The sequence below is a fragment of the Nerophis ophidion genome, linkage group LG03, assembly GCF_033978795.1.
Source record: "Nerophis ophidion isolate RoL-2023_Sa linkage group LG03, RoL_Noph_v1.0, whole genome shotgun sequence".
Lineage (NCBI taxonomy): Eukaryota > Metazoa > Chordata > Actinopteri > Syngnathiformes > Syngnathidae > Nerophis > Nerophis ophidion.
The window spans coordinates 86,266,414-86,288,913 of NC_084613.1; the positions used below are offsets into that span (position 1 = coordinate 86,266,414).

The following is a 22,500-nucleotide window of genomic DNA, read 5'->3' on the forward strand; positions in this document are numbered from 1 at the left end:
TCCCACACGGAGGCATATTATGTTCGTCCTTGCACGCTACACAGCGTGACGGAGAAAAGACGTTTCGCCGGTCGTTTTCTGACGTTTTTCCTCAAAGAAATGGCAGCTTTGTGTTATTACTCATTACAGTACACCCGTTAGCTCTTTTTTTCCCCACGGCTTGGTTCGCAGTCCCACACGGAGGCATATTTGGTTCGTCCTTGCACACTACACAGCGTGACGGAGAAAAGACGTTTCGCCGGTCATTTTCTGACGTTTTTCCTCAAAGAAATGGCAGCTTTGTGTTATTACTCATTACATTTCACCCGTTAGCTCTTTTTTCCCCCACGTCTTGGTTCGCAGTCCCACACGGAGGCATATTTGGTTCGTCCTTGCACGCTACACAGCGTGACGGAGAAAAGACGTTTCGCAGGTCGTTTTCTGACGTTTTTCCTCAACAAAATGGCAGCTTTGTGTTATTACTCATTACATTTCACCCGTTAGCTCTTTTTTTCCCCACGGCTTGGTTCGCAGTCCCACACGGAGGCATATTTGCTTCGTCCTTGCACGCTACACAGCGTGACGGAGAAAAGACGTTTCGCAGGTCGTTTTCTGATGTTTTTCCTCAAAGAAATGGCAGCTTTGTGTTATTACTCATTACATTTAACCCGTTAGCTCTTTTTTTCCCCACGTCTTGGTTCGTAGTCCCACACGGAGGCATATTTGGTTCGTCCTTGCACGCTACACAGCGTGACGGAGAAAAGACGTTTCGCAGGTCGTTTTCTGACGTTTTTCCTCAAAGAAATGGCAGCTTTGTGTTATTACTCATTACATTTCACCCGTTAGCTCTTTTTTTCCCCACGGCTTGCTTCGCAGTCCCACACGAAGGCATATTTGGTTCGTCCTTGCACGCTACACAGCGTGACGGAGAAAAGACGTTTCGCCGGTCGTTTTCTGACGTTTTTCCTCAAAGAAATGGCAGCTTTGTGTTATTACTCATTACATTTCACCCGTTAGCTCTTTTTTTCCCCACGGCTTGCTTCGCAGTCCCACACGGAGGCATATTTGCTTCGTCCTTGCACGCTACACAGCGTGACGGAGAAAAGATGTTTCGCCGGTCGTTTTCTGATGTTTTTCCTCAAAGAAATGGCAGCTTTGTGTTATTACTCATTACATTTCACCCGTTAGCTCTTTTTTTCCCCACGTCTTGGTTCGCAGTCCCACACGGAGGCAAATTTGCTTCGTCCTTGCACGCTACACAGCGTGACGGAGAAAAGACGTTTCGCCGGTCGTTTTCTGACGTTTTTCCTCAAAGAAATGGCAGCTTTGTGTTATTACTCATTACATTTCACCCGTTAGCTCTTTTTTTCCCCACGTCTTGGTTCGCAGTCCCACACGGAGGCAAATTTGCTTCGTCCTTGCACGCTACACAGCGTGACGGAGAAAAGACGTTTCGCCGGTCGTTTTCTGACGTTTTTCCTCAAAGAAATGGCAGCTTTGTGTTATTACTCATTACATTTCACCCGTTAGCTCTTTTTTTCCCCACGTCTTGGTTCGCAGTCCCACACGGAGGCAAATTTGCTTCGTCCTTGCACGCTACACAGCGTGACGGAGAAAAGACGTTTCGCCGGTCGTTTTCTGACGTTTTTCCTCAAAGAAATGGCAGCTTTGTGTTATTACTCATTACATTTCACCCATTAGCTCTTTTTTTCCCCACGGCTTGGTTCGCAGTCCCACACGGAGGCATATTTGGTTCGTCCTTGCACGCTACACAGCGTGACGGAGAAAAGACGTTTCGCAGGTCGTTTTCTGATGTTTTTCCTCAAAGAAATGGCAGCTTTGTGTTATTACTCATTACATTTCACCCATTAGCTCTTTTTTTCCCCACGGCTTGGTTCGCAGTCCCACACGGAGGCATATTTGCTTCGTCCTTGCACGCTACACAGCGTGACGGAGAAAAGACGTTTCGCAGGTCGTTTTCTGACGTTTTTCCTCAAAGAAATGGCAGCTTTGTGTTACTACTCATTACATTTCACCCGTTAGCTCTTTTTTTCCCCACGGCTTGGTTCGCAGTCCCACACGGAGGCATATTTGCTTCGTCCTTGCACGCTACACAGCGTGACGGAGAAAAGACGTTTCGCAGGTCGTTTTCTGACGTTTTTCCTCAAAGAAATGGCAGCTTTGTGTTATTACTCATTACATTTCACCCGTTAGCTCTTTTTTTCCCCACGGCCTGGTTCGCAGTCCCACACGGAGGCATATTTGCTTCGTCCTTGCACGCTACACAGCATGACGGAGAAAAGACGTTTCGCAGGTCGTTTTCTGACGTTTTTCCTCAAAGAAATGGCAGCTTTGTGTTATTACTCATTACATTTCACCCATTAGCTCTTTTTTTCCCCACGGCTTGGTTCGCAGTCCCACACGGAGGCATATTTGCTTCGTCCTTGCACGCTACACAGCGTGACGGAGAAAAGACGTTTCGCCGGTCGTTTTCTGACGTTTTTCCTCAAAGAAATGGCAGCTTTGTGTTATTACTCATTACATTTCACCCGTTAGCTCTTTTTTTCCCCACGTCTTGGTTCGCAGTCCCACACGGAGGCAAATTTGCTTCGTCCTTGCACGCTACACAGCGTGACGGAGAAAAGACGTTTCGCCGGTCGTTTTCTGACGTTTTTCCTCAAAGAAATGGCAGCTTTGTGTTATTACTCATTACATTTCACCCGTTAGCTCTTTTTTTCCCCACGGCTTGGTTCGCAGTCCCACACGGAGGCATATTTGGTTCATCCTTGCACGTTACACAGCGTGACGGAGAAAAGACGTTTCGCAGGTCGTTTTCTGACGTTTTTCCTCAACGAAATGGCAGCTTTGTGTTATTACTCATTACATTTCACCCATTAGCTCTTTTTTTCCCCACGGCTTGCTTCGCAGTCCCACACGGAGGCATATTTGGTTCGTCCTTGCACGCTACACAGCGTGACGGAGAAAAGACGTTTCGCAGGTCGTTTTCTGACGTTTTTCCTCAAAGAAATGGCAGCTTTGTGTTATTACTCATTACATTTCACCCGTTTGCTCTTTTTTCCCCCACTTGTTTTTATTTGTTAGAATATACCACAGGCCATTTAAAATTGAGCTGCTGGCCAAACTTTGGACGTCCCTGATTTTGCCCCAATTGGTTTATTTTCCAGCTGATATTGCTAACTTCATATCTACAAACCCCGTTTCCATATGAGTTGGGAAATTGTTTTGGATGTAAATATAAACAGAATACAATGATTTGCAAATCCTTTTCAAGCCATATTCAGTTGAATATGCTACAAAGACAACATATTTGATGTTCAAACTGATTAACATTTTTTTTTTCTGCAAATAATCATTAACTTTAGAATTTGATGCCAGCAACACGTGACAAAGAAGTTGGGAAAGGTAGCAATAAATACTGATAAAGTTGAGGAATGCTCATCAAACACTTATTTGGAAGATCCCACAGGTGTGCAGGCTAATTGGTAACAGGTGGGTGCCATAATGGTAAATGGGTTGTGCTTGTTTAGCGCTTTTCTACCCCTTTTTAAGGAGCCCAAAGCGCTTTGACAGTATTTCCACATTCGTCCATTCACACACTGATGATAGGTTATAAAAACAGCTCCCCAAAAAATTCTTAGTCTCTCACAAGAAAGGATGGGGCAAGGTACACCCCTTTGTCCACAACTGCGTGAGCAAATAGTCAAACAGTTTAAGAACAACCTTTCTCAAAGTGCAATTGCAAGAAATTTAGGGATTTCAACATCTACGCTCCATAATATCATCAAAAGGTTCAGAGAATCTGGAGAAATCACTCCACGTAAGCGGCATGGCCGGAAACCAACATTGAATGACCGTGACCTTTGATCCCTCAGACGGCACTGTATGAAAAGCTGACATCAATCTCTAAAGGATATCACCACATGGGCTCAGGAACAATTCAGAAAACCACTGTCAGTAAATACAGTTGGTCGCTACATCTGTAAGTGCAAGTTAAAGCTCTACTATGCAAAGCAAAAGCCATTTATCAACAACATCCAGAAACGCCGCCGGCTTCTCTGGGCCCGAGATCATCTAAGATGGACTGATGCAAAGTGGAAAAGTGTTCTGTGGTCTGATGAGTCCACATTTCAAATTGTTTTTGGAAATATTCAACATCGTGTCATCCGGACCAAAGGGGAAGCGAACCATCCAGACTGTTATCGACGCAAAGTTCAAAAGCCAGCATGTGTGATGGTATGGGGGTGCATTAGTGCCCAAGGCATGGGTAACTTACACATCTGTGAAGGCACCATTAATGCTGAAAGGTACATACAGGTTTTGGAGCAACATATGCTGCCATCCAAGCGCCGTCTTTTCCATGGACGCCCCTGCTTTTTTCAGCAAGACAATGCCAAGCCACATTCAGCACGTGTTACAACAGCGTGGATTCGTAAAAAAAGAGTGAGGGTACTTCCCTGGCCCACCTGCAGTCCAGACCTGTCTCCCATGGAAAATGTGTGGCGCATTATGAAGCCTAAAATAGGACAGCGGAGACCCCGGACTGTTGAAGGACTGAAGCTCTACATAAAACAAGAACGGGAAAGAATTCCACTTTCAAAGCTTCAACAATTAGTTTCCTCAGTTCCCAAACGTTTATTGAGTGTTGTTAAAAGAAAAGGTGATGTAACACAGTGGTGAACATGCCCTTTCCCAACTACTTTGGCACGTGTTGCAGCCATGAAATTCTAAGTTAATTAGTTGATGAGTTTGAACATCAAATATGTTGTCTTTGTAGCATATTCAACTGAATATGGCTTGAAAAGGATTTGCAAATCATTGTATTCTGTTTATATTTACATCTAACACAATTTCCCAACTCATGTGGAAACTGTGTTTGTGTAAAGATCCAATTCAAATTTTGTCAAAGCTGCTAGTTATTACAGAGACTTTGTTGAATGTATTTTGGTAAACTTCCTGTTTTTTCTTTCGAAAGGTCTGGTTTGACTCCATGCTCGGCATATGACAAGGTTATTCATCCTAAATGACAAACTGTTTGGGCTCAAAGGAGCAAACTTCCTGCAGAAGGCTGAACGCTAAATGCTGCTTTTCCTCCTCCATTGTTTTCTCCAAGACCAAAGTTTTGTTGTGGAAAAAAAAAACGTGCGTACACAAGCGAGCGTTGGCTTCCTGTCAATGCTGATGTTTATAAAGTCTCTCCCCGGAGAAAGGTGACCAAGCCATCTGCACGCTTGTTGTAGCTCAAGGGTGTCCAAAGTGCGGCTCGGAGCTAATTTGTTAATGGCCCGCGACACATTCTAAAAATATAATTACTTTTATCATAGGGCTATTTATTCTACTTCTAAAATCAATAATAATAATATTAATAATAGATTTTACTTGTAAAAAGCACTTTCCATTGAGCATACAACCTCAAAGTGCTACAGTGTATTAAAAAAAATTAAAGAAAAAGATAAAATAAATAAAAATAAAAACTAGAACTAGCACGGATATATCTAAAAAAAAAAAAAGAGGCTTTTTTTAAAAAGAAGGGTGTTTAAGCCTTTTTTAAAAGCATCCACAGTCTGTGGTGCCCTCAGGTGGTCAGGGAGAGCGTTCCACTGACTGGGAGTGACGGAGAAGTGGAATAAAAGTGTGAGCAAGGTGTACTGTAACGTGAAAACGTTAAATTGTTGACAATGACACAAAGTTGCCATGCAGGCTTTTTTTAATTTTAATTGTCACTGCTCAAAATGCTAAAGATCAAAATCAATGTTTTTAGGAATTGTTGACCTTCCTGTCAATGCTGATGTTTATAAAGTCTCTCCCCGGAAAAAGGTGACCAAGCCATCTGCACGCATGCTGTAGCTCAAAGGTGTCCAAAGTGCGGCTCAGAGCTCATTTTTTAACATTTTAAAATAATTATTACTTTTAGAATAGGGCTATTTATTCCACTTCTAAAAGCATTCATAATAATGATAATATATTTTATTTTTAAAAAACACTTTCCATTGAGCAAACAACCTCAAAGTGCTACAGTGTATTAAAAAAAACAAATCAAGTTAATAAAATAAAAACTAGAACTACAATGCTTATAGTTTAAAAAAAGAAAAGCTTTTTAAATAGAAGGGTTTTTAAGCCTTTTTTAAAAGCATCCACTGTCTGTGGTGCCCTCAGGTGGCCAGGGAGAGCGATTCACGGACTGGGAGCGGCAGGGAAGTGGAATAAAGTTGTGAGCAGGTGTACTGTAACGGGAAAACCTAAATTATTCAATCTCTATATAAATGACATTTGTAAAGTTACAAAATATTTAAAGTTAGTGTTATTCGCGGATGATACAACAGCGTTTTGTTCAGGAGACAACACGCAGAAGATAATACAAATAATAACAGAAGAAATTAACAAATTAAAAATATGGTTTGACAAAAACAGACTATCGTTGAATCTCAGTACAACTAAAACAATTATATTTGGTAACAGTAGAAGAAAAGTCAAACACAAGTCCAAACAGACGGAATAGAAATTGTAAGAGTAAATTAAACCAAATTTCTAGGTATAATAATTGATGATAAATTGAACTGGAAATTCCTTGTAAAAAATATACAACATAAAGTAGCAAGAAACACGTCAATGATGAATAAAGCAAAACATGTTCTTGACCAGGGCAGCACGGTGGTAGAGGGGTTAGTGCATCTGCCTCACAATACAAAGGTCCTGAGTAGTCCTAGGTTCAATCCCGGGCTCGGATCTGTCTGTGTGGAGTTTGCATGTTCTCCCCGTGAATGCGTGAGTTCCCTCCGGGTACTCCGGCTTCCTCCCACCTCCAAAGACATGCACCTGGTGATAGGCCCCTCCCACCTCCAAAGATATGCACCTGGGGATAGGCCCCTCCCACCTCCAAAGACATGCACCTGGGGATAGGTTGATTGGCAACACTAAATGGTCCCTAGTGTGTGAATGTGAGTGTGAATGTTGTCTGTCTATCTGTGTTGGTCCTGCGATGAGGTGGCGACTTGTCCGGGGTGTACCCCGCCTTCCGCCCGAGTGCAGCTTAGATGGGCTCCAGCACCCCCCACGACCCCAAAAGGGACAAGCAGAAGGTAGAAAATGGATGGATATTTAAAGCAGCTAATAAATTGCATAACAATTGAAGTCCAAGCATAATGGGGAGATTCTTTCTAACAAAGACGAGGACTTCAAGATGCTCGGGTGTCAGCCTGCTCCTGTGTTCATCAACGATGAGTGAGGCTGTGCTAAAAAGCCTCTCACTCTCAAGAGTCATTAAAATGTCTTACAACTTTACCACCACGCTTGACTTTATCGTGGCATGTTTTGCACTCCACCTCTTCATCTTTTTTGTTTTGTAGGGTAAAATAATCCCACACAGCTGACATTTTTACCATAACCTGCTGCCACCTACTGATATGGAAGAGTATTACACGGGTATTCTGCCGAGCTCTAGACAGCCCCGACACTCAACAACAACACAACATTTGCAGACTATAATTACTGGTTTACAAAAAATATTTTTAACACAAATAGGTGAAATTAGAAAATCTCCCAAGGCACACCAGACTGTGGTTAAAAAACACTGATCTAAAGATTTTTATGACTGAGAGCATTTGAGATCCCTGGTAACAAACTTGAGGGAAGCCCTTAATGTTAAATGAAAAATGGATATATGATATTAGGTTTAAAAATGACAAATATTCCCTGCATTCTTTCATTTTTCAGTTTTCGGTGGACAGCCCTGCTTGTGTGCAGACTTTGGTTCACACGCTCCTAAAAGCTCCAGTGAGCTCTCGGGGTGTTTGGTAAGGTCTTTCACAAGAGCTTTAAACCAAGTCCAAGCTAAACCCATCCCCGTTGCTTTGTAAGCCCAGCTTCTGGACTCGTACTCGCACACAGGAGGTGTGTTGAAAGTATGCTTGTGTTTGATCTTTCGGGGATTCTAACAACTTTAAAGAGCATTCCTCCCCTTCTCCAATGTGTACTTACCCCAACCGGGGCCAGACCCCAGCCTGGGGGCCCCCTTGCTGATCGCAGACTGTTATGGTTGTGGGGAAGACCGTGCCAAGTCTCAGGTCTGTTCTTAGTGTCCTCTACCACCTTTTTGCAAGCATGTGATTGCCAGTTCGTCCACATCAGGAAAATAGTTTTCATGTTTTTTTATTGTTTATTAAGGATGAAAAGCTAACAATACGACATTTTTTTGGGGCGCAGACCTCTGCCAAAGTGGAAAAGCCCGATTAGACGTTGATTGTTTTTTTCAGGGACAATAATTAGTACCCTATCAGTAGGTGGCAGCCGGTAGCTAATTGCTTTGTAGCTGTAGGAGACAGCGGGAGGCAGCATGCAGGTAAAAAGGTATCTAATGCTGAAACCAAAAATAAACAAGAATTTCTAATTCTTGTTTTATGTAGAGCTTCAGTCGTTCAACAGTCCGGGGTCTCCGTTGTCGTATTTTACGCTTCATAATGCGTCGCACATTTTCCATGGGAGACAGGTCTGGACTCTTTTTTTTTTTACGAAGCCACACTGTTGTAACACATGCTGAATGTGTCTTGGCATTGTCTTGCTGAAATAAGCAGGGGCGTCCATGAACAAGTTGTCGCTTGGATGGCAGCATATGTTGTTCCAAAAGCTGTATGTACCTTTCAGCATTAATGGTGCCTTCACAGATGTGTAAGTTACCCATGCCTTGGGCACTAATGCACCCCCATACCCTAAACAGATGCTAGCTTTTGAACTTTGTGTCGGTAACAGTCTGGATGGTTCGCTTCCCCTTTGGTCCGGATGACACGATGTGGAATATTTCCCAAAACAATTTGAAATGTGGACTCGTCAGACCACAGAACACTTTTCCACTTTGCATCAGTCCATCTTAGATTATCTCGGGCCCAGACAAGTCGGCGGCGTTTCTGGATGTTGTTGATAAATGGCTTTTGCTCTGCATAGTAAAGCTTTTACTTGCACTTGCAGATGTAGCAACAAACTTTATTTAGTGAAAGTGGTTTTCTGAAGTGTTCCTGAGCTCATGTGGTGATATCCTTTAGAGACTGATGTCGGTTTTTGATACAGTGCCGTCTGAGGGATGGAAGGTCACGGTCATTCAATGTTGGTTTCCGGCCATGCCGCTTACGTGGAGTGATTTCTCCAGATTCTCTGAACCTTTTGATGATATTATGGAGCGTAGATGTTGAAATCCCTAAATTTCTTGCAATTGCACTTTGAGAAAGGTTGTTCTTAAACTGTTTGACTATTTGCTCACGCAGTTGTGGACAAAGGGGTGTACCTCGCCCCATCCTTTCTTGTGAAAGACTGAGCATTTTTTGGGAAGCTGTTTTTATAGCCAATCATGGCACCCACCTGTTCCCAATTAGCCTGCACACCTGTGGGATGTTCCAAATAAGTGTTTGATGAGCATTCCTCAACTTTTTTAGTTTGTATTGCCACCTTTCCCAACTTCTTTGTCACGTGTTGCTGGCATCAAATCCTAAAGTTAATGATTATTTGCAAAAAAAAAATGTTTATGAGTTTGAACATCAAATATGTTGTCTTTGTAGCATATTCAACTGAATATCCATGCCTTGGGCACTAATGCACCCCCATACCATCACACATGCTGGCTTTTCAACTTTCTGTCGATAACAGTCTGGATGGTTCGGTTCCCCTTTGGTCCGGATGACACGATGTGGAATATTTCCAAAAACAATTTGAAATGTGGACTCGTCGGGACCACAGAACACTTTTCCACTTTGCATCAGTCCATCTTAGATGATCTCGGGCCCAGAGAAGCCGTCGGCGTTACTGGATGTTGTTGATAAATTGCTTTCGCTTTGCATAGTAGAGCTTTAACTTGCACTTACAGATGTAGCGACCAACTGTATTTAGTGACAGTGGTTTTCTGAAGTGTTCCTGAGCCCATGTGGTGATATCCTTTCGAGATTGATGTCGGTTTTTGATACAGTGCCGTCTGAGGGATGGAAGGTCACGGTCATTCAATGTTGGTTTCCGACCATGCCGCTTACGTGGAGTGATTTCTCCAGATTCTCTGAACCTTTTGATGATATTATGGAGCGTAGATGTTGAAATCCCTACATTCCTTCCAATTGCACTTTGAGAAAGGTTGTTCTTAAACTGTTTGACTATTTGCTCACACAGTTGTGGACAAAGGGGTGTACCTCGCCCCATCCTTTCTTGTGAAAGACTGAGCATTTTTTGGGAAGCTGTTTTTATACCCAATCATGGCACCCACCTGTTCCCAATTAGCCTGCACACCTGTGGGTTGTTCCAAATAAGTGCTTGATGAGCATTCCTCAACTTTTTTAGTTTTTATTGCCACCTTTCCCAACTACTTTGTCACGTGTTGCTGGCATCAAATTCTAAAGTTAACGATTAATGATGTCCAGAGTCGAGACCCAGGATGGACCGCTCGTCGGGACCCAGGATGGGCCGCTCGCCTGTATCGGTTGGGGACATCTCTACGCTGCTGATCCGCTTGAGATGGTTTCCTGTGGACGGGACTCTCACTGCTGTCTTGGAGCCACTATGGATTGAACTTTCACAGTATCATGTTGGACCCGCTCGACATCCATTGCTTTCGGTCCCCTAGAGGGGGGGGGTTGCCCACATCTGAGGTCCTCTCCAAGGTTTCTCATAGTCAGCATTGTCACTGGCGTCCCACTGGATGTGAATTCTCCCTGCCCACTGGGTGTGAGTTTTCCTTGCCCTTTTGTGGGTTCTTCCGAGGATGTTGTAGTCGTAATGATTTGTGCAGTCCTTTGAGACATTTGTGATTTGGGGCTATATAAATAAACATTGATTGATATTTGCAAAAAAAATGTTTATGAGTTTGAACATCAAATATGTTGTCTTTGTGGCATATTCAACTGAATATGGCTTGAAAAGGATTTGCAAATCATTGTATTCTGTTTATATTTACATCTAACACAATTTCCCAACTCATATGGAAACGGGGTTTGTACTTTTGACAATATAGTGTGCACATAGGATTCTCTGTTTGCGCTTTAAAAGTCCACCACTTGGACTTCGTTAAAATAAAGTCATGTTTGGAGTGCAACACAAAGACGTGAAAACAAAGGATTATTTGGAGTGGGATTCTCCCACACGGCCAAGCTACACTTGTAGTCCAGGTTTATTTTGCCCATCAAGTCTTGGTGCACGCATGTTGACACAGAACATGATCAAGACCTTGTGATGGTGAAAACCTACACTTGTTTTCCTCAGGTGTTCCAAGACCTGGGTGTGTCGGTGCTGGCCGCAGCGTCCCAGGGATACAACGTGTGTCTGTTTGCTTACGGCCAGACGGGATCCGGAAAGACTTACACCATGATGGGAACACCGGTGAGCGGGATCTTGCTCTGTTATATTTCTGTACGAAATGTTGATATTCCAACACAGGTGCGTGTCCAGATTTTTTCCACACAGTAAAAAATTAAAGTATCCAGGAGCCATTTTGATATTTTTCATTTTCAAAACTAAGGGTGTAACGGTACGTAAAAATTTCGGTTCGGTACATACCTCGTTTTAGAGGTCATGGTTCGGTTCATTTTCTGTACAGTAAGAAAACAACAAAATATACATTTTTTGTTAATTTATTTACCAAATTTGTAAACAATAGCATAACATACATATACACACAGGGTCCATTGCCAGGGTTAATGTGGTCAACATGTATAAAATACAAACTAAATTAAAGCTGCAAGCAGCGTTGGTCGGGTCCGCCTTTGGCTGCTGCCCCCGAGACCCACGGCCGGATAAGCGTTAGAAGACGCCTTGGAGCCACTATTTTGAGAATCTAATGCATTGTGAAAGTAATGCAGTTGTTGTATTGAAGTGAAAATATCAGACTTCCTGTTGATTTTTGCTAAAGTATGTTAATTATTAAAATGTAGGTCTAAGTGAGACCTACATAGTGGTTTTCGTTTCATGTCTCTCTGACATTCCTACCGGAAGTTACAAGCAGTTTTGTCTGTGTTTTCTTCCTAGCAGCAGTTTGTCCGCGTTGTATTCCTCGGGGGGCGGTAGAGCGCAATTTTGAGTTTTGAGGTTAGGTTTTTTCATCAGATCGCAATTTTTTCCAGTCCTGATGTGTGTGTCAAGTTTGGTGAGTTTAGAAGCATTTTAAGGGGGTCAAATAACAGCTCAAAGAGGCAAAAATGACATTTTTTAGGAGACTTTGCACAGGGGTTCTTTGAAGGCGCGTAAAATCAAAACCTGAGAACTTATCAAAACTCTGTTCTATACTTTTAATCAGAAGGGTTCAATCTCTCTCCTGTGCGAGTTTGAAGCCAAAACAACAAACGCACTCAGAGGAGATAATGTTTGAAGAAAGGTGAACGGTTTTTACAAAACTTTTGTTTTGAAGGGGGGATTGCAAACTTCCTGTTGATTTTTGTTGGGGGTTGTCAATCTATGAAATGTAGGTCTAAGCGAGACCTACATAGAGGTTTTTGTTTCATGTCCCTCCGACATTCTTACCGGAAGTTACAAGCAATTTTGTCTGTGTTTTCTTCCTAGGAGCAGTTTTTTCAGTGTTTTATTCAAAAATAGCGCTAGAGCGCAATTTTGAGTTTTGGGGTTTGGTTTTTTCATTAGATCGCAATATTCTCCAGTCCTGATGTGTGCGCCAAGTTTGGTGAGTTTTGAAGCATTTTAAAGGGGTCAAATTACAGCGCAAAGAGGCAAAAATTGCATTTTTTGCAAAAATTTTATTTTGAAGGGGTTTTTGCCAACTTCCTGTAGATTTTTGCTGAAAGAAGTGAGTGTATGAAAATTGGGTCTAAGTCAGACCTACATAGGAGTTTTTGTTTCATGTCGCTATGACATTCCTAACAGAAGTTACATGCAGTTTTGTCTGTAATTTTTTCCTAGGGGGCGCTAGAGCGCAATTTTCCTTTTGGGGGATTGGTTGCTTAATATATTGGGAAGGTTTGCTATACCGACGTGTGTGTCAAATTTGGTGAGTTTTGAAGCATGTTAAGGGGGTCAAATTACAGCGCGTAGGTGCGGAATAATAATAAAACACAGCAGTTTCAATAGGGTCCAAGGACCCTAATAAGATCAGGATCAGAATGGTTTCTTAACAAAACCTTTCTCCATATAAAGTGTTTTTTTTGATTGACTGATTGAGACTTTTATTAGTAGATAGCACAGTACAGTACATATTCCGTACAATTGACCACTAAATGGTAACACCCCAATAAGTTTTTCAACTTGTTTAAATCCACGTTAATCAACATTAAACTGCCTCCAGTTGTTGCTGAGATGAAATAAAATGACAAAACTTTTCTTTTACATATAAAAAATGCAACTGTAAACAGTTTCAAGTCAAGCCTGGCTAACTTGGTAATAAGAGGATATATGGGCGTATTGTTCTTCCACCATAGAAGTGGGTCAAAACCTAGTTTTGATGCAATACAGCGACGCCGAACAGGACAAGCAGTAGAAAATGGATGCTTGGATGGTCTTAAATGTGCCTGCTCTAAAAACATTTGTTATTGCTTTAGACCTGCCTGGCTGGCCGTGGAGAGGCTGCTTGAATGCGGTGTTTGCACCACGCTCCTCTTTCTCTTCCTTAAAGCGAGCTTGACTTGGGGGTGGTGACGCTTCAAAGGGGTTAGCATGTTTGACGTGTTGGCAGAAGCATACCCTACTGCTGCTGAACAATGTCGGCAAACCTCTGTCCTCCATTGTTGTATCGCACCGCGAAGGTAATGTGTTATTAATTTCACGCATAAGTCGCTCCAGAGTATAAGTCGCACCCCTGGCCAAACTATGAAAAAAACTGGGATTTATAGTCCGAAAAATAGAATATGCAATTTGTGAATTATATTTATATAGCGCTTTTCTCTAGTGACTCAAAGCGCTTTAGATAGTGAAACCCAATATCTAAGTTACATTTAAACCGGTGTGGGTGGCACTGGGAGCAGGTGGGTAAAGTGTCTTGCCCAAGGACACAACGGCAGTGACTAGGATGGCAGAAGCGGGAATCGAACCTGCAACCCTCAAGTTGCTGGCACGGCCACTCTACCAACCGAGCTATGCCGCCCGATTTCTAAGTAGAATATTTGATATGAAGTAAATGGAGTTTTGAATAAGTCAATGATTCAATCAATCAATCAATCAATGTTTATTTATATAGCCCCAAATCACAAATGTCTCAAAGGACTGCACAAATCATTACGACTACAACATCCTCGGAAGAACCCACAAAAGGGCAAGGAAAACTCACACCCAGTGGGCAGGGAGAATTCACATTCAGTGGGACGCCAGCGACAATGCTGACTATGAGAAACCTTGGAGAGGACCTCAGATGTGGGCAACCCCCCCCCCCTCTAGGGGACCGAAAGCAATGGATGTCGAGCGGGTCCAACATGATACTGTGAAAGTTCAATCCATAGTGGCTCCAAGACAGCAGCGAGAGTCCCGTCCACAGGAAACCATCTGAAGCGGATCAGCAGCGTAGAGATGTCCCCAACCGATACAGGCGAGCGGTCCATCCTGGGTCCCGACGAGCGGTCCATCCTGGGTCTCGACTCTGGACAGTCAGTACTTCATCCATGGTCATCGGACCGGACCCCCTCCACAAGGGAGGGGGGGACATAGGAGAAAGAAAGAAAAGAAGCGGCAGATCAACTGGTCTAAAAAGGAGATCTATTTAAAGGCTAGAGTATACAAATGAGTTTTAAGATGAGACTTAAATTCATAACAACATTTATTTAGATGTATTCTTGCATGGCAAGTTTTTGTTATTAGAGTCAACAATGCAACTTTTTCTTGTTAAATTTCACCTGTTTACTTTTTTATACCACTTTTTAATGTTTTTTTTTGTAGTATTTTTGGAAGGAGGCGCAGGCCAGTAAAAAAATAGCCGATGGCCGCACTTTGGACACCTGTGCTCTAACACAATGTTTATTGTTCTGTGTGACAACAGGACTCCACTGGTTTGACTCCTCGCATCTGTCAGGTACCAAAGTCACACACAAATGTTCCAGCTTTTCTTGAGCAAAAGTTATTTGCGCTACATAGCATCTCTTTTGTCCTCCAAGGGCCTTTTTAGGTCTCAGGATCCACTTCCCGACGGGCAGAACTCGAGCAGAGTGGAGATCAGGTAATATCTCAAAGTGTTTTTGCTTTCCTGTCCTTTTGCTGCTGATGAAATCCAAACAGCCGCACAGCTTCAGGCAATGAAATGCTTATCATAAACGTGTTTTTCTAGTTCTGGCTGAAGGGCTTTGTAGACCTTGTCAGTCAACAAAAACTCAACTTTTTTAATTATTTTTCACGCCGACAAAAGCAAGATTACCAAGTTTCTTCTACGCACGCAATAAATCCTGGCCCTTCCTTTTTTTCTTGTGTCTAATCATTATTGACGTTGACTGATGCTGCCATCATCACAGTCGCTGAGGAAGAGTAGAAGCAAACACACTCTGCTTCTCTCTACTTCTTTTTAAACATGTTGACTTGTGCAAACGTAAACATGCTTTTTTTCTTAACGCAACTTGTGAAGCATTACCAAGTGGTCTGGAGATGTTTCTAACACAAAACACAATAAAAGATTAAACATATTTTTCTTTATGTATATATATATATATATATATATATATCTTGATTGGATTATCCAGAGAATAGTGCTCGATACCGTGGTAGAGCGCAATATGTAGGTGTGGGAAAAATCACAAGACTACCTCATCTCTACAGAACTGTTTCATGAGGGGTTCCCTCAATCATCAGGAGATTTTATAAACCATTAAATAAATACAAACCATTGTATGTGAATGCTTCCATTAAAATCTCCTGATGATTGAGGGAACCCCTCATGAAACAGTTCTGTAGAGATGAAGTAGTCTTGTGATTTTTCCCACACCTACATATATATATATATATATATATATATGTATATATATATATATACATTCATATTTGTGTGTGTGTATCTGTAGATATATATATAAATAAAAATATGTACATATATATGTATGTATGTGTGTGTGTGTGTGTGTGTATATATACATATATATATGTGTGTGTGTATGCATATATATGTATGTATGTGTATGTATGTATGTATATATAGATATGTATTTATGTGTATGTGTGTGTATATAGATATAGATATGTATGTATGTGTATGTGTGTGTGTGTATATATATGTATGTATGTGTATATATATATATATATATATATATATGTATGTATATATATGTATACGTGTATGTATTTACATATGTATATGTGTATGTATATATATTTATGTATATGTGTATGTATATGTGTATATATGTATGTACATGTGTGTATATATATATGTATATGTGTATATATGTATGTGTATGTATATGTGTATATATGTATGTATATATGTATGTACATGTGTGTGTATATATATGTATATGTGTATATAAGTATGTGTATATATATGTATATGTGTATATAAGTATGTGTATATATATGTATATGTGTATATAAGTATGTGTATATATATGTATATGTATATATGTATGTACATGTGTGTTGTGTGTATATATATATGTATATATACATATATATAATGATAATTTTGATTCAGGAAAAAAACATTTAATTATTGTATATACAAACCCCAAAACCAGTGAAGTTGTCACTTTGTGTAAATGGTAAATAGAAAGAGAATAAAATGATTTGCAAATCCTTTTCAACCTATATTTAATTGACTAGACTGCAAAGACAAGATACTTAATGGAGAACTTTATTTTTTGGGCAAATATTAGCTCATTTGGAATTTGATGCCTGCAACATGTTTCAAAAAAGCTGGCACACGTGGGAAAAAAAAAGGCTGAGAAAGTTGAGGAATGCTCATCAAACACTTATTTGGAACATCCCACAGGTGTGCAGGCTGATTGGAAACAGGTGGGTGCCATGATTGGGTATAAAAGAAGCTTCCATGAAATGCTCAGTCATACACAAACAAAGATGGGGTGAGGGTCACCACTTTCTCAACAAATGCGTGAGCAAATTGTCAAACAGTTTAAGAACATTTCTCGACGAGCTATTGCAAGGAATTTAGGGATTTCACCATCTACAGCAGTGGTTCTCAACCTTTTTTCAGTGATGTACCCCCTGTGAACATGTTTTTAATTCAAGTACCCCCTAATCAGAGCAAAGCATTTTTGGTTGAAAAAAAGAGATAAATAAGTAAAATACAGCACTATGTCATCAGTTTCTGATTTATTAAATTGTATAACAGTGCAAAATATTGATCATTTGTAGTGGTCTTTCTTGAACTATTTGTAATAAAAGATATAAAAATGACTAAAAACCTGTTGAAAAATAAACAAGTGATTTAACTATAAATAAAGATTTCTCCACATAGAAGTAATCATCAACTTAAAGTGCCCTCTTTGGGGATTGTAATAGAGATCCATCTGGATTTATCAACTTACTTCTAAACATTTCTTCATAAAAAAAGAAATCTTTAACATCAATATTTATGGAACATGTCCACAAAAAGTCTAGTTGTCAACACTGAATATTGCATTGTTGCTTTTCTTTTCACATTTTATGAACTTACATTCATATTTTGTTGAAGTATTATTCAATAAATGTATTTATAAAGGATTTTTGAACGGTTGCTATTTTTTAGAATATTTAAAAAAAAATATCACGTACCCCTTGGCATACCTTCAAGTACCCCCATTTGAGAACCTCTGATCTACGGTCTGTAATATCATCAAAAGGTTTAGAGAATCTGGAGAAATCACTGCGTGTAAGCGGCAATGCCCCGTGACCTTCGATCCCTCAAGCGGTACTGCACCAAAAATCGACATCAGTGTGTAAAGGATATCACCACACTTCAGAAAACCTCTGCCATAACTACAGTTTGTGGCTACATCTCTTAAGTCAGGGGTCGGGAACCTTTTTGTCTGAGAGAGCCAAAAAGCCAAATATTTTGAAATATATTTCCGTAAGAGCCATATATTATTTTTTTTAACACTTAACACAACTAAACGCGTGCATTTTTAAGTAAAACCAACATTTCTAGAGTATAATAGGTCTCTTATTCTTTGTAATAACATTGTTATTCTGAAGCTAACTCTGGAGGGCGCGTGGCCTGCGGGCCTGCAGCGACAGGTGCGTAGACGGCCCACCTGGGCCTTGTTATTTAATCACCTGTCGCTCTGTTATAAGCAGCAGCCAGGAGGAGAGATGGGGTTGGGGCTGGAAATACTATTTCTGGAAAACTGAGAGATTTATTGAAAAATAAAACAATATTGTAACCCTGAAACAGGCTTTCATGTCGGTGCTTGGGGGTCTGAAGAACCCCCAGGAGGGAAAGCCCCACACTAACCAATAATAAATAAATAACTTCTTATCATTGACGCAACTTCTTGAACCGGTGCGGTAGAAAACGGATGGACGGATTAAAAATTCATGAGAATAATTGATATTTTGAACATTATTTTTAACACTGTGATTACGTTGCTTATCGTGTTAAGCAACGTCAGATCGGATTTATCAGAGAGCCAGATGCAGTCATCAAAAGAGCCACATCTGGCTCTAGAGCCATAGGTTCCCTACGCCTGTCTTAAGTGCATGTTAAAACTCTACTATGCAAATCAAAAGCCATTTATCAACAACACCCAGAAACATTTCTCAGTTTGAACATTAAATAACTTGTCTCGGCTGTCTATTCAATTGAATATAAGTTGAAAGGGATTTGCAAATCATTGTATTGGTTTTTTATTTACCATTTACACAACATGCCAACTTCACTGGTTTTGGGTTTGGTAAATAAATGCTCATAGTCAATATATCAGTGCGGTATATAACTTTCTATTGCATGAAATTTAAAATTAGGTTACATATTAATTAGACTTTTTGCTTTTGTTTATCAATCAATCAATGTTTATTTATATAGCCCCAAATCACAAATGTCTCAAAGGACTGCACAAATCATTACGACTACAACATCCTCGGAAGAACCCACAAAAGGGCAAGGAAAACTCACACCCAGTGGGCAGGGAGAATTCACATCCAGTGGGACGCCAGTGACAATGCTGACTATGAGAAACCTTGGAGAGGACCTCAGATGTGGGCAACCCCCCCCCCTCTAGAGGACCAAAAGCAATGGATGTCGAGCGGGTCTAACATGATACTGTGAAAGTTCAATCCATAGTGGCTCCAACACAGCCGCGAGAGTTCAGTTCAAAGCGGATCCAAGACAGCAGCGAGAGTCCCGTCCACAGGAAACCATCTCAAGCGGATCAGCAGCGTAGAGATGTCCCCAACCGATACACAGGCGAGCGGTCCATCCTGGGTCTCGACTCTGGACAGCCAGTACTTCATCCATGGTCATCGGACCGGGGGACATAGGAAAAAAAAGAAAAGAAGCGGCAGATCAACTGGTCTAAAAAGGAGGTCTATTTAAAGGCTAGAGTATACAGAAGAGTTTTAAGGTGAGACTTAAATGCTTCTACTGAGGTAGCATCTCGAACTGTTACCGGGAGGGCATTCCAGAGTACTGTTCCAGACTTTAGTGAAATATCTGCGAAGGGAGAAGGTTAAACGACTTTCCTTTGTTGTTTCTCGTGTGCAGTTTTTTGGAGATCTACAATGAGCGAGTCAGAGACCTGCTCGGAGGTGGCGAGCAGAAGAAGAGAGCCTCGCTAAGAGTCCGAGAACATCCTGATAAAGGACCCTACGTGCAAGGTGAGTGATTACATCTGCTGTGTGCACGGAGTCTGCAGAGCGCGGCCTTTTCCGTATATTCTAAAACTACATAACAAAACATAAAAAAGTAGAAGAAAAGAGCAAACAGGAAAAAGTTGCATTGTTCAAACTTAAGTTTTCCTTGACAAAAAGGGCATAAAAGAAACAAAAAAAAGGTGTAAAAAAACTCAATAAAAACTTATAATCGGCGGATAGATGTAAAGTTGATCTAGAGACTTAACTGTTAAAAGAAATAATAAAAGAAAAGGATGACTTATTTTTAAATGTTTCATTATTTTATTTTTTTTATTAAATGTTGGATCCCCAAGAATTTCTGTGGGATTTTCTTTTTTAAAGTTTTCATTGCTTTAAATAGATCGCATTCATTTCTTTGTTCCTTTGTGGTTGCTACGCCCAAATATGGCTCCAACCAAGATGGCAGACAGCTTAAAAAGAACTACAAATTAAAACGGCAGCCGGATGGGACGTATACTTCCTGTTTCCGGTTTAGGCCATGCCCACTTCCTGGACTCATAAAACAATCCCCCGCTGGTACCCCCTTTTTAGAGGGTCTGTGGAAGCCACGCCCACTTCCTGGGGGCGGGGGGGGGTCATAAAACATACCCAGCTGGCGCCCCTTTTTTGGAGGTAGCGAGGTAGCAGTAACTTTTTTAATGATGATAAATGGTTTAAATCTTTTTTTTTAATATTTTTCTTAAGAGTGTAAAAATCCACTCCATTTTTTTTTAAATACAAACCCCAAACGGAATACAATGATTTGCAAATCATTTTCAACCCATATTCAATTGAATATGCTACAAAGACAAGATATTTAATGTTCAAACTCATAAACTTTATTTTTTTTGCAAATAATTAACTTTGAATTTCATGGCTGCAACACGTGCCAAAGTAGTTGGGAAAGGGCATGTTCACCACTGTGTTACATCACCTTTTCTTTTAACAACACTCAATAAACATTTGGGAACTGAGGAAACTAATTGTTGAAGCTTTGAAAGTGGAATTCTTTCCCATTCTTGTTTTATGTAGAGCTTCAGTCCTTCAACAGTCCGGGGTTTCCGTTGTCGTATTTTACGCTTCATAATGCGCCACACATTTTCCATGGGAGACAGGTCTGGACTGCAGGTGGGCCAGGAAAGTACCCGCACTCTTTTTTTTACGAAGCCACGCTGTTGTAACACATGCTGAATGTGGCTTGGCATTGTCTTGCTGAAATAAGCAGGGGCGTCCATGAAAAAGACGGCGCTTAGATGGCAACATATGTTGTTCCAAAAGCTGTATGTACCTTTCAGCATTAATGGTGCCTTCACAGATGTGTAAGTTACCCATGCCTTGGGCACTAATGCACCCCCATACCATCACACATGCTGACTTTTGAACTTTTTGTCATTAACAGTCTGGATGGTTCGCTTCCCCTTTGGGAAGGCGAATATTTCCAAAAACAATTTGAAATGTGGACTCGTCAGACCACAGAACACTTTTCCACTTTGCATCAGTCCATCTGAGATGATCTCGGGCCCAGAGAAGCCGGCGGCGTTTCTGGATGTTGTTGATAAATGGCTTTGGCTTTGCATAGTAGAGCTTTAACTTGCACTTACAGATGTAGCGACCAACTGTATTTAGTGACAGCGGTTTTCTGAAGTGTTCCTGAGCCCATGTGGTGATATCCTTTATTGATTGATGTCGGTTTTTGATACAGTGCCGTCTGAGGGATCGAAGGTTGATTGCTTGTGGCGCTGGTCCACTAACTTTTTCATTAATTACTATTTCTTATGTAATTGTTTTACTTTATTTATGATTTATTTTTTTTTTTATTCATTTATCTTATTTTATTAAATTTTTCAAAATAGGACCGAATCTTCTTGTTGTGAGGTCGTTCCATTCCCTAATGGCTTTATATGAAAAGGCTGATTGTGCTAAAGATGTTTACATCTGTGTACGCTACACTGCCACCTGGTGGAGGCTGGTGTGTTTCTAGTTGTCACAGCAGATGTAAACTGGACAAAGTGCTTAAGTGGCGCTGGTGCAGTGTTGTTTAGGATTCGATGTGAAATTTGTATTGATGCTAGTCTTTGAATGTTAGCTAAATTAAAAAAATCTATATTTTTGGAGAACTTAATGTCTTTATACTGACTAGAGCAGGTGTGTCCAAAGTGTGGCCCGCATTCTGCAAAAATTGCTAAATTGATAGTATTGCCAAAAATTAAAAAAACATTTAAAAAAAAAAGAAAAGTGGAATGAGGTGAAATCTAATGAGAAAAGTGGCAATGTTGACAAAAAGCTGCCATGCAGGATGTTTTTTTGTTCCTTTTGTTTTTATTTTCTTTTTTTTTTCCATTGCTCAAAAAAAAAGAAAAAAAATCTATGTTATAATGAATTATTACTTAAAAATTATCACTTTAAAATGTTTTATGTGGAACAAATATTGCATATGTTGTGGGTTGCCGTATAAAAACAAAAGAGCATAAAACAAATAAAATAATAGTTCAAACTTAAAATCGGAAGTTGATCTTGAAATTTAAGTGTTAAAAGTAAAAAAAAACTAATACAAATGTATCACTTTATAAGTGGGGAACCTTTCTGATTTAAAATATATTTAGTAGGATTTTATTTAACTTTTCACTGTGATTACTCAAACATATTAAATAATTAAAATAAGTAGTGTCCTGCATTATTGATTTTGAGGGCTTTAATTGCTAAATAAAGGAACTCTCCTGAAGGAATCAATAAAGTACTATCTATCTAAATACTGCATATTCCAGTTTTACTATAAAAAACAAAGTTGTCTTTGAC

General features: G+C 40.4%; 1 protein-coding gene across 1 annotated transcript in view; it reads left to right on the top strand.

The window, feature by feature from the left end:
- The window catches only part of stard9 (StAR-related lipid transfer (START) domain containing 9), a 131,481-nt gene that overhangs the window by 47,817 nt on the left and 61,164 nt on the right, over positions 1 to 22,500 (top strand). Inside the window, exons 4-7 of the mRNA XM_061896276.1 lie at positions 11,227 to 11,343; positions 14,936 to 14,968; positions 15,051 to 15,112; positions 19,577 to 19,689. Of these exons, the coding sequence (XP_061752260.1) occupies positions 11,227 to 11,343; positions 14,936 to 14,968; positions 15,051 to 15,112; positions 19,577 to 19,689 (325 nt within the window). The remainder of the gene's footprint in view (positions 1 to 11,226; positions 11,344 to 14,935; positions 14,969 to 15,050; positions 15,113 to 19,576; positions 19,690 to 22,500) is intronic.